Source organism: Trichoderma ghanense, assembly GCF_004382785.1.
Source record: "Trichoderma ghanense strain CCMA-1212 chromosome Unknown scaffold_3, whole genome shotgun sequence".
Taxonomy (NCBI): domain Eukaryota; kingdom Fungi; phylum Ascomycota; class Sordariomycetes; order Hypocreales; family Hypocreaceae; genus Trichoderma; species Trichoderma ghanense.
Genome location: NW_027395666.1, coordinates 645,092 through 657,028, shown reverse-complemented (window position 1 = coordinate 657,028; position 11,937 = coordinate 645,092). Strand labels below are relative to the sequence as shown.

Below are 11,937 nucleotides of genomic sequence, written 5' to 3'. Positions count from 1 at the left end.
TAGGGTTGTTCAGGCCAAGTACAAGTAACGAGGTACCCGGATACGTCCTGAAAACCCAAGAGCTTCCTGCTCGTGGCTCGTGCTTTTGCTTGTACTTTCAACCTAAGCTACCTACACTGTGGCGGGAGCCTGTGATACCGCCGGGTCCCCCATAGCGGCGATATCTTCAGCTACATACAAGGCAACCTTCTGGCGTTCAGCCGTTGGAAACAAACAGGGAAACGTCTTCAACCAAAGGCACCGTGCTATACGGTTGTCTTTTCCTCCGGGAAGACACTTGCTTGGAATACACCCCCCTAGCCTGACACCCCGACTGGACAAATCGGGCAGGGCAACTGCAGCTCTGGAGCCTGAGTTGCCTCTTGTCTTCTTCGATTCGTCGCCCCTGGTATAACCGGATCGTCGTTGTCGGTCGGTATATTCAGCTGTACAAGCAGAGATTGGCCGAGATCTTCCCCAGCCATTGATCTTCATTGGGCTTGCCTGAGTCTAACGACCCATCCTCCCCATCGAGGGTGAACTGCAAGGCTGCATCTCTAGGCGCCATCGCCTACTTACCGCGAGACCCATCGTTCGCTTGCTGCTCATATGGTTTTCTGACTGGTAAGTGGTGAATCTGAGAGCCCAGCCGCTGCTCACCGACAGGGTGTAGACAATTTTAGCACTGACTTGTCCTGCAATGATCCGCAGGCGTGAGAAGCACAAGGTGTGTGAAGCCAACGATTAGCTCCGCTGCTCCCTTTTCCTTCCAGTTCAAAGCTACGACCTACCCGAGCAGGCTGAGCCGCCGCCAAAGGATACGCACCTTTTGCACCTGGTATGTGAGTTTGACCCGGCTCTTTGGCTCGATCTGACATGGCTAGCAGCCTTGCTTTCCATGAGTGTCGAATCAGTCACCCGTCATCGACCGTTTTGGCTCTCAAGCCAGGCTTCCTTCTAGAACGAACCGACAGCCGGCCTTCACAAAGTTCACTCTTTCAACCTAGCGGCACAGAGCTGCTGCCAGTCATCACCAGATTCTACCACCAAAGTGGGTTCTCCGAGAGGGAACTGCCGGCTCTGAGCTGTCCAACTTGTGCATTATCTCGCCCCAAAAAAGGACAGCAACCCCTATAGGGTATTGTCACCCCTGCTACAGGCACAATCCTCCTACAGCAGTCGCATAAGGTGCATTATCCGAGTCACTGCTTTCCCCAGACCGGGCTGGCCCTTCCTTGTCGCTCCGCCCCGGAGGCAAATCGTGTTCTTCTGCACCCCTGAGGGCATTTAGCTCTGGGTTCACGTCACCCGTAAAGTCAGCAGCCCTACTGTCAACGCCGGACACTTGGACTCTACAGTACCATTCGGAGACGGACTCTAATTGCCACTGCCTCGAGATCCGGAGCAGTGGTGTAGGCTTCTTCTCTAGCGGCCGCGTCCTTGTGTGGGCTTCTCATTCGTGGCGAACGTTGGGCTCTCTCTCTCCTCTGGGGGTATGCAAAGATACAGCTCCTTGCATATGAAAACTTCGGGCCTTATCCGCAATTGAGGCTTCGACGAGATAATCTGAGCTAGACACCAGATTATTCAGCTCTGCTCTTCGGACACAGAACTCTCTTCCCAATCCAACCCCCCTTGTAGCGGGCTCACACCAAAACAAAAAAAAAAAAAAAGATACTCGTGCTGGCGGACTCAAATATCCAGCACACCCAGACCAGCATAGACCCTCGCCCAGCATTCACCCTTTCCAATGGGTGACGATTCAGCCCCCTCCGACGCTGGGACGGGAAACGTCGAGCCCATCGTGCCAGACGGGACCACCAAGGGGCGTGCATTGCCTCAGAATCAGGACCAGGAGCGAATGACTCCGAGGCTCGATAATCATCGTGGCCCGCTCAACCATCCGGTAGCCTCACCGTATACATCGCCTCCCCAGCCTGGGCCAACCGCGTCTTCGACATTCTTCCACCGCCATGGCCCCTACAACATGGCCTCTCTAGCGAACGCCCTGCCTCTGGACAGCTACCATCACGGTCAATACCAGAGAGGGCTTCATCAGCCAAGATACGCTGCTGGGCTGTCACCGCCTATGGCTCCTCATATGCCGCCGATTCCTCAGTACGCCGGGCATTCGCCGATTCCCATGGTGCCTCAGGGCTACTACGTGCCACAAGCCCAGCATATCTCACCCTACTATGGCGGTGGCCATATGCCTGTCGGTCAGGTCAACACGGCCATGCTGCAGAGACAGAATGTGGCATATTACCCAAACCCGGTGGCCATGGGACACCCGCCCACGCCATATTACTATCCCCAGACGGCTTCGTATCCCGTCCAGATGCCCAATGTGCCGCCGGTCGTCACTCCGGGCCAACAGCATCCTCGTGCAGAGATTGGCCAACGCGTGTCGACAGGGCCCCTAACCCCTAACCAATCGTCGGAGGGTTTGCCACTGTCCTATCCAGCTCAGAAGAAGCCTACTCATGGTAAAAAAAAACTCTTCAAGCCCCTTTCTCTATCTCTTTGCGGTGAATAGACACTGAAAACTTGGTGTTACAGTCAGCCTGGAGGAGCAGAAAATCTCTGCTCGACTCTCGTCGCGTAAGCCTCGTCAAACTGGTAGGCACCTCCCTGCCCCTGCCCTTGCGCCTTGGTCTACGGTTCACGCGCTCTATCCTTCCTTTCTTCATGTCTCGACAACCTGGAGCAGCGGCTAACCGTGTCATTCTCACAGGAAATGCTGTCTGGATCGGAAATCTGCCACCTCAAACCGACTTAATGACCCTCGTACGCCACGTTTCGAAGGAGACAAATGGACTCGAATCCCTATTCCTGATTGCCAAGAGCAACTGCGCGTTTGCCAATTTCAAAGACGAGGCCTCGTGCATGGCCGCGCAAGTCAAGCTGCACGAATCCAGGTTCCAGTCTGTACGCCTTGTTAGTAGGCTACGGAAGAATGAACTCGACGGCAGTGCTGGCCCATCTCCGCCAACAGGGCCGGCGTTGGGCCCGGGCAACTCTTCCAAACCGACCGGTCAAGCCGCAACTAACTCCGAAGTCAAAGTCGACGGCGTGAGCTCGCCCGCTGCTGTCGACGGCGCAGAACACTCGACAGCTACCGTGTCTGACGCGGCAGCAAAGTACCATGACCGATTCTTCATCCTGAAAAGTCTGACAGTTGACGACCTTGAGCTCAGTGTACGGACTGGTGTTTGGGCAACGCAGTCTCACAATGAAGAAACGCTGAATGACGCGTTCAAGGTGAGCAGGCTGGATCATGTCACATACCCGATGCCATCTTCGTCTGCTAACACGTGGAAAAGCAATGCAGCAATGTGTACTTGATATTTTCAGCCAACAAGTCTGGAGAATACTTTGGGTATGCCCGAATGGCTTCCGAGTTCAGTCCTTCTTTAGACTCGAGTATCAAGTTTGCACCGGTGCAACGATCGACGAACGAATCGGATCTCACAAAGGAGATTCTCACAGATGCGACTGAATATGTCCCCAAGGGAAGGATCCTCCATGATCCAACCAGGGGCACGATTTTCTGGGAAATCTATCAAGATGACTCTGAAAAAGCCCTCGATCACGACGCCAGCGTCGCCGACGGGACAGACGGCGCCTTGAACGGGGAGGAGGAGGAGGAGGAGGGAAGATCGTGGGGAAAGCCCTTCAGGGTTGAGTGGCTGTCGACGTCTCGTCTGCCCTTTCATCGAATCCGGGGGTTACGAAACCCCTGGAACTCCAACCGAGAGGTCAAGATTGCGCGAGACGGAACCGAGATTGAGCCTTCCGTCGGGCAAAGACTCATCGGTCTATTCAACACTTCCCAAGGATCCGGGCCGACGGCGGGTGGGAGGCTGCCGGCTGTTGCGATGCCCCGGTATCAACAGATGGTGGGATCGTATGCACATGCACAATAGGCTTGGCTCTTCCGCTGCCTCTTGGTTCTCTACCGTCTTTGTGCTCCGTCCTTGCTTGTCCTTCTCTGGCACCCCCTGGTTTCGCCCAGGAAAAAGTTGCGCAAGTTTTGCCCTGTACTCCATATTCACGGTTTCTGCAACTATGATTACACGATGATGGAGACGAAAGCGATGAATATATGGTCAAGGAAGAAGGACAGGCAGCTAGGAACATGATGTGTGGTTATCTTTTGTCTTGGGTATGTCACGATGTCATCTACTACGTTATATGTGTGGTCAATTTCATCTGTATTGCTACCTATCAAAGCGCGGTCCTGCGTTTGGTTTGTCAGGTATAAGCAGTCTTGTGATTAGCATACTGAAAGAGCTGGTTCTCTACGGCAAGTACGCAGACGTCTCCTGCAAAGCCTGTTAACTAGCTCTTTGCCCTTGCTACCATGGTAGTGGGAGGAGATGTAGAGCCCTGTGAAGCATAATCTTTGATTTACAAAACGTAGACTGCTGGACGGACAATGGGGGGTTTACGCCAGCCACGAGTGCATTGTATTTTGCCACTAACTCAGCCGAAAACTCAACGTCCCTGATGCCGAGAAAGCTTGTCACGGGTAGAGGGTGCATCAGCCGTGGCCGGCGAGGCCGAGGGCGTGACGGGAATCACTAGGGACACTCTGTGGCTCTCGTGAATTTCAAATAAACACGTTTCGACAGCTTCATCGTCATATCCAAAAATATGGCCCCCCGGAGAATGCCATCATTCGTTCTCCGTTACCTTGCTTGGCTAGAAACTGGAGTTGCGCCGCACCCTTACTTAACCTGTATTAAGGGTCCAAAATTCGGAAACTGGGCGTGTGGCTTGGGGTTGGGGGATGTGGCTTGGTTCTGATGACGGAGTGGCGTTATTTTTTTGCGCCACACAAAGATGTTTCTCTCAGGTTCAAGTTCAAGTTGGGGGCTTGACTTGGGGTTGGTTTGGGCTTGGGATGAGCCGTTTCAACGGTTTTTTTTCAAGGAAAGATGGGAGTTGAGGGACCCCGAGGAGGAGCCACAATGGGGCTTGAAACGGGGGCTTTCGACTCGGGACGGGGTAAGGTACCTAGGGAAGGTGAGGTACCTTTTTGGAGGTATACCGGCTTGATGTCATCGGGTGCGGGATGACGTCTGGTTTGAAATGGCTGAGGTGCGCAACTTACTTTGTGGTGTTGCTTTTTATATCACTTGTAGCATTATATCACAATTACATAGTTTTTTTCCCCAAGAAATATGAGTTATAACACTGTGAATTGAACACGATACTTTTTTTTCTATTTTTGATTATGAGACGGGTCGTTGCTGGATGAGTTTCCGTCCCTTGAAGCACCTGACCTTTGGTACCTGAGAAATGCTGTGGAACCTTCTAGCGCCCGCCAGAAGCACCTCGCAGGCGCTGCGCATCTGCAACTTGATTCAGCTTCGACATTGTCAGCTGCATTATGGAAGCGGATTCAGTGAGAATAGCAATCAATGGCAGATGCTAGTAGCTTCGTCTGTGATCTAGAATGTCTGGGTTCGTCAGCTTCTCCTGCCTGCATGCTGGCGATGAATTGCAGTGTTTGCCAGGTATAAAGTGCGGGTGTCGGGTCGAGTAGCAGTGAATTTGGCTTTCCTCATCAGAGCATCAACTCCAGAAAACAACAACAAGAAGCAGCAAATACACTCAAGCAACAACAAACACAACTCTTCTCAACTCTCCGCCACCAAAATCTGACTACTTCAACCGTCCAACAGAAACAACACCCGCAAACCACAACAACAATGGCATTCTTCCACCCTCACACCTTCTACCACCCCGCCGAGTCCTCCTCCGCCTCCTTCACGCCTCTCTTCCGCCTCCTCGACGACTACGACACCTACAGCCGCCAGAACGGCAAGTCATCAACAACAGCAGCCGCGCCTCGCCGCCAGCACCAGCAGGTACAGCAGCAGGTGCCCCAGTGGCAGCCCAAGTTCGACGTCCGCGAGATCGACTCCGCCTACGAGCTGCACGGCGAGCTCCCCGGCGTCGCCAAGGAGGCCGTCTACATTGAGTTCTCGGACCCCCAGACGCTGCTCATCCGGGGCAAGTCGGAGCGCACCTACACGGCCGGCACGTCTCCGACCGAAAGCAACAACAAGAGCGTGACTGAGAAGGCGGCGGAGGAGGAGGAGGCTTCCTCTTCTTCTTCGAGGAGGAACTCGTACAAGGCTACTGTGGAGGATGAGGACGAGGCCAGCGAGCGCGAGTCGGGCTACGAAGTCGTCACCTCCACGGAGGACAAGAAGAAGAAGAAGGAGGAAGACGAGAAGCCCGTCGCCAAGGCCAAGTACTGGCTCACCGAGCGCAGCATCGGCGAGTTCTCGCGCAGCTTCCACTTCCCCACGCTGGTGGACCATGAAGCCGTCAGCGCGAGCTTCAAGAACGGCATCCTGAGCATTGTTGTGCCGAAGGCGAAGAAGCATGAGGCTCATCGCATTCAGATCAACTAAACGATCGGATCGATTTGCAAATTTTCTTTTGACGAACCAATGGAAGGACATGAGGCACTTCTTGTTTTGGCAACGTGGGAATGGGACGGACATATTCGGGATTAGCATATGATTGCTTGTCTGTTTTTGCTCTTTCTGGGATTTGCATCAGGGAGTTGGGGGGGATATATAGGACCTGGGATCAATAGATCATCGTTTAATACAATCGTTTCATTTTATTTGACCGGTTCTCTGCTACTAGTGCTTGAGCTCTATGTTGTGACTAGAGGCACATCTCTTGCATCGTGAACTGACCAGTTCAAGCGTCAAACACACTGGTAGTAATCTGTGACAGCCAAGTCAGTAAAAGGGTGTGTCTGTTCCCCTTACAGAGAAGGCGGCGACTCACAATCATTCTGCTTCTGGCAGACATACGGCGCCACACACTGCGTCGGCCCAGTCCACCCGATCCCTCCGCACTGAGCATAATGGCCCGCGACCCCCGACCCTGTAGGTCCGGTCGACGAGCTGGTCTTTGTCGAAGTCACCGATGAAGCCCGGGTCGTGGAGACGGTGCTCGACCTCAGCGTGGTGCTCGTACTGGCCGAAGAGGTGCTGCTGCTCGGCTTGGTCGAGGAGGAACTTCCGCCTGTGCCGCCACTAACTGTCCCTTGAGCATAAAAGACACCTCGGCCGTTGGTGCCGACGTAGACTTGCCCGGCGGTGCTGCCGCTGCCGGCGACCTTGGTGCCGTCGATGGAGCCGAAGCCCTGGGAGCCTTGGATGTCGGTCCAGGAGGCGCCGTTGTCTCCGCTGGCGTAGAGGCGAGCTCCAGACGGGCCGGTGCCAAAGGCGTACAGATTCCAGTTCGAGCCAGAGCCGACACCAAGGGCGATCTGATATGTGTTTGTCAGAGTGGTGGAGACTTGGGTGAACGTCGTGCCCGAGTCCGTAGAGCGGAATATGCCAACGTCGGTAGAGACATATAAAGTGCCTGCCGTCGTCGGATGCGCAGCAATATCCCGGATAGTTCCCGCGCTGCCCAGCTTGGGCCCTTGCGTGAAGCTGCTGCCGGTATCCTTGCTGACATAGAAAGCCGAACCAGAACCGGCGTAGAAAACGCTGTTGGTCTTCTTGTCTGAGGCGATCACGGCGCCAGCGGGCAAGCTCGAGACGGAGGCAAAGCTGCCCTGGAACTGCGAGCGCTGCACACCAGACGAGGCGGTCGACCAGAGAATCGTGTCGCCGTCGGCAGAGTAAGCCACTGTGCCGCCGTTCAGGGAGGTGTCGGCCGCGTAGTCGATGCTCCAAGTTGCGCCGCCGTCGGACGAGATGGCGACCTGTTGCGTGCCGGCGGTGTTGCCGACGCGGACGACGTTCTTGACGGAGTTTCCAGCGTAGTCGACGCTTGTAGAGGTTGCCCATGTGGGAGTGGCCCAAACGGTCTGGGGCGAGGTACCGAGGCTGTTCGTGTTTGGAAAGGTGAAGCCGTTGTCGTCTCCTACTGCTGCTAGTAGCTCGCTTCCGCCGGGCGCAGAGGCCAGGTCCTGGACGGAGAATTCTTCGATGCCGTCTGCTAGGGACTGGATCGAGACGTTGTGGCGTGTGTCCCAGTTGGTGAGGTCGTGGCCGCCGAAGATTGTCATTCCGGTTCCGTAGAGCCAGTGGTTGCTGTCGGTTGGGTCAATCTCGAGGGATTCAATCATCCAGCCCAGACGCTTGATGAGGCCATCAGAGGGTGACTCGCTGGTCACATCGATGAAGTTGTTTTTTATCCAAGGAGCTTTGGGCGTCTTCCAGAAGAGTCAGTGTCATTCAAATGAAATCGTCCACAAGAGACTTACTGAGATGCTGTAGTAGTAAGTCTCAGTCGGATAGCTCGCCCACGCCCAGATCGGGCTCCACGTTGTCCCAGAGTCGTTTGACCGGAACAGCTGGGCATCAGGCCACCAAGAGTTCAGAGAAGCAACAACAAGAGTCCCCGGCTTTTGCAAATCGAGGCCAAGGCCGCCGAATCCAAAGTACAGATCTGATCCAGAGACGGGAGTGATGTCCTTCCAAGTCCCTCCTGCGATGTCGTACCTCCATACCGAGCCACTTGTTCCGTCATACGGGCCCGTGCCATCGGAATAGGTCAGATACAAGGCCTTCTCCGCTGGTTGCAGCTTCGCCTTGTGAGGAAAGTATCTTCCTGGCTGTCCAGGCACAGCACTCCATGTGGAGCCGGCGTTTGTGCTCACGTAGACGGACGCAGTGATGTTGTCGGCTGTGCCAACAAAGATGCGAGACGTTGCTCCCCCGGTAGTGCTGCTGGTGGAGTCGAACGTCACCCACAGGAACCCTTGCTTGTCGCTGTTGTAGCCGCTCGAGTCACTTGGGTCTGGTATGTACGTCCCGGTTGCGTTGAACGAGGAGACCTTGGAGAAGGTGACGCCGCCGTCGGTAGACTTCCAGAGGCCGTTGCCTGACCGAGCGCCAAAGTAGATGATGTTGGAGTTGGCCGGGTCGACAGCCAGACGCTCTCCGGCTCCGCGTCCGGGCATGTTGCCCCCGACCTTGAAGGGCAAGTTAGCGAAGGACCATGTTGCGCCGCGGTCTGACGAGCGGATGATGGCTCCATTGTTGGGGTCCCTTGTACGTGGCCATGTCAGCGTTCAATGTTGTCAACGTTCGATTCATATCTGAGAGAGAACTCCACAAACCAGCTGTTGGTATACATGCCGACTGCGGCATACACCTTTTGGTCGTCCTGCGGATCAAGAGCGACGGCGTCGATGCCCCAGTTGTGCCAGCCCGCGTTATCAGCGATTCCATCCGTGACGGCGGTCCATGAGTCGTCGGCGTTGAGGCGGTACAGCCCGCCAATGTCCGTCCGCGCATAGGCTACGCCTTTCGTCTTGGGATGGAAGATGATGCCGGGGACGAAGCCGCCGCCGCCGCCGAGCTTGACGTTTTTCCATGTAAACGCAGCCTGGGCAGGGATGACGGCCCCCAGGACGAGGGCAACGACACGAGAAACCTTCATGGCGGAGCAGTGAGGAGGAGGTCACTGCTAGAGTCTGTCCCGAGGTCTACTCCTGATGAAAAGGCCATTTTTGCCTTGGGGAAACTGGAGGCTTATATGCTTTTTTTTCAGCGGTTTGTGAGTCCGTCGAGATCGTGGATACACCATGCTGGCTGAGGTTCGCAACGAAGAGCGACTATTGCCTAAATTACCACCGTGGAAACCCATTGCCATGCAAGTGTTGCGCATAACCTTATAGGCTGCTCCTCGGTCTGTCACTAGGTCCCGCTGAATGTAACGATAGACCCGAGATGTTTACAGATTTAATATATGGATAAATGAAGCAAATCCGGTATGTGGAACTTTGGTGTAGCTGTTCCATGCGCGCCACTCACAGCAAACAATGCAAGTGTTTTAGCCTGTTACTGCGATTATCTGTATGCGATTCCTTGCCTCACTTACAGAATCACGCCAGAGCTCAGACTCAATCGACTCCACGTATAAACTCCCGACGGGAGCTTGGCGATGTATTGCCCAAGCATCAACTCATTGAACCCGTTCCCTTGTTGGTCACTCGGCTTCTCGTCGACCAGACAATACCTTCCAAGGTTCGTCTGGCCAAGTTGTCTCTTGTCGCAGGGACTCCATTCAGAACGAATCTGCTGGTCGATTACACAGTACATCAGAATCCAAACTGCAATTGATGTCCTACCTACTTAATAACGTGCAATTTATTGTCAAAATGAGCAATGAAGCATACGACTGTGCGATAGATAGTCTGGTCGATGCCTGTAGTTCTCTCCACAGCCTTCAATTAGAAACGAGGCAGCATCACGTGATCTGGCGTCAGCCTATTCCCCTGCTAAGCCCGACTTCGACGCGTCGACCCGCGCCTTGATTGTCAACATCCTCGTTTCTTTCGCCTCATTTCTGCCTAACGGTGCCTGCTGATTCCTTGAACTTTTCTGAAAAGCGTATTTCTGTGCTTTTTTTTTTTTTTTATTTCGTTGTGTGAGACTTTCAACTGTTTCAGGCAATCAAAAATGAGTGACGAGTATGATGAGGAGAACCAGGTGGTCGAAGAGGGTGGCATGACTGGCCCCGGGGCGCCGACGCCGCTCTCTGCTCTGGAGGTATGATGATGGCGCTGATTGAATGGTGGAGGCTGTGCTGATGATGCTTGATGCACTGCCCAGGGAGTTGCTGGATTGACAAAGCGTGATATCCAACTCGTCGTTGATGGCGGATTCAACACGGTCGAGTCGGTGGCTTACACCCCGCGCAGGGTGCTGGAGCAGATCAAGGGCATCTCAGAGCAGAAGGCGACCAAGATCTTGGCTGAAGGTGCGTCAACTATCAACGCGTCCGGACTCGAGAGACAATCTAATGTACCAAAGCCTCAAAACTTGTGCCCATGGGATTCACGACAGCCACTGAAATGCACCAGCGGCGAAGTGAACTCATCTCCATTACCACTGGATCCAAGAACCTAGACACTCTGTTAGCTGGAGGCATCGAGACGGGCTCCGTGACCGAGCTCTTTGGAGAGTTTAGGACAGGAAAGAGCCAGATCTGTCATACTCTGGCTGTGACATGCCAGCTGCCGTTCGACATGGGCGGTGGCGAAGGCAAATGCCTGTACATTGATACCGAGGGTACTTTTCGACCTGTCCGGCTGCTGGCCGTCGCCAATCGGTTTGGTCTGTCCGGGGAAGAAGTTCTGGACAACGTTGCGTATGCGAGAGCGTACAACTCAGACCACCAGCTCCAGCTGCTGAACCAGGCAGCGGCCATGATGTGCGAGACGAGATTCTCGCTGCTCATCGTCGACAGCGCCACGTCACTCTACCGAACGGACTTTACCGGCCGAGGTGAGCTCTCGAACCGTCAGACGCATTTGGCCAAGTTTATGAGGACCCTGCAGCGGCTTGCAGACGAGTTCGGCATTGCTGTTGTCATCACCAACCAGGTTGTCGCGCAGGTCGACGGTGGACCGAGTGCCATGTTCAACCCTGATCCGAAGAAGCCCATTGGCGGCAATATCATTGCGCATGCCAGCACGACTCGAATCAGCTTGAAGAAGGGACGCGGCGAGACCCGAATTGCAAAGATTTACGACAGCCCTTGTCTGCCGGAGAGCGACACGCTGTTTGCCATTGGCGAGGATGGCATTGGTGATCCGGCGCCAAAGGACTTGGACAAGGAGAAGGACTAAGCGCATCATGGGAAATCTGGTGATGGATGAGAAATGAAGAACAATAAAAAGAATCGGAGTCATTTGGAGGAGGTATATGGGCTTTTGGCGTTTTTTTCTTTATGGCTGGTTGCGTGTTTGTTATTTCTTACATGTTCTGCCATTGGGAGATATAAAGTGGAGGGAGGCGATGACGGATGGACGCATGGAAGCATGATTGCACGGAGTCACGCGTACGCATAGATGAGGAATTGAACTCTTAATAATGCCAGAAATCTCTCAAACGCCTGTATTTAGCAGTAATTTTTCTCTCACCACATCTCCATTCGTGATCATGCAATGCATCAAATGCC

General features: G+C 54.2%; 4 protein-coding genes across 4 annotated transcripts; 3 read left to right on the top strand and 1 right to left on the bottom strand.

Annotated features, from left to right (window-relative positions):
- Window positions 1-1,729: 1,729 nt before the first annotated feature.
- CCMA1212_003522 (Zinc finger CCCH domain-containing protein 45) lies at window positions 1,730-3,905 on the top strand (the record flags this gene model as incomplete). The annotated part of the gene is made up of 4 exons (XM_073700867.1): window positions 1,730-2,465; window positions 2,539-2,580; window positions 2,714-3,240; window positions 3,303-3,905. The coding sequence occupies 4 exons, from the start codon at window positions 1,730-1,732 to the stop codon at window positions 3,903-3,905; spliced, it is 1,908 nt and encodes a 635-aa protein (XP_073560188.1).
- Window positions 3,906-5,696: 1,791 nt separating this feature from the next.
- Window positions 5,697-6,407, top strand: CCMA1212_003521 (30 kDa heat shock protein; the record flags this gene model as incomplete). The annotated part of the gene is made up of 1 exon (XM_073700866.1): window positions 5,697-6,407. One exon carries the CDS (start codon window positions 5,697-5,699, stop codon window positions 6,405-6,407), a length of 711 nt encoding a protein of 236 aa, XP_073560191.1.
- Window positions 6,408-6,772: 365 nt separating this feature from the next.
- Window positions 6,773-9,411, bottom strand: CCMA1212_003520 (Xyloglucanase; the record flags this gene model as incomplete). The annotated part of the gene is made up of 3 exons (XM_073700865.1): window positions 6,773-8,179; window positions 8,231-9,017; window positions 9,089-9,411. 3 exons carry the CDS (start codon window positions 9,409-9,411, stop codon window positions 6,773-6,775), a joined length of 2,517 nt encoding a protein of 838 aa, XP_073560190.1.
- A 1,022-nt stretch (window positions 9,412-10,433) lies between these two features.
- Window positions 10,434-11,605, top strand: CCMA1212_003519 (DNA repair protein rhp51; the record flags this gene model as incomplete). The annotated part of the gene is made up of 3 exons (XM_073700864.1): window positions 10,434-10,523; window positions 10,587-10,734; window positions 10,788-11,605. 3 exons carry the CDS (start codon window positions 10,434-10,436, stop codon window positions 11,603-11,605), a joined length of 1,056 nt encoding a protein of 351 aa, XP_073560574.1.
- Window positions 11,606-11,937: the final 332 nt, after the last annotated feature.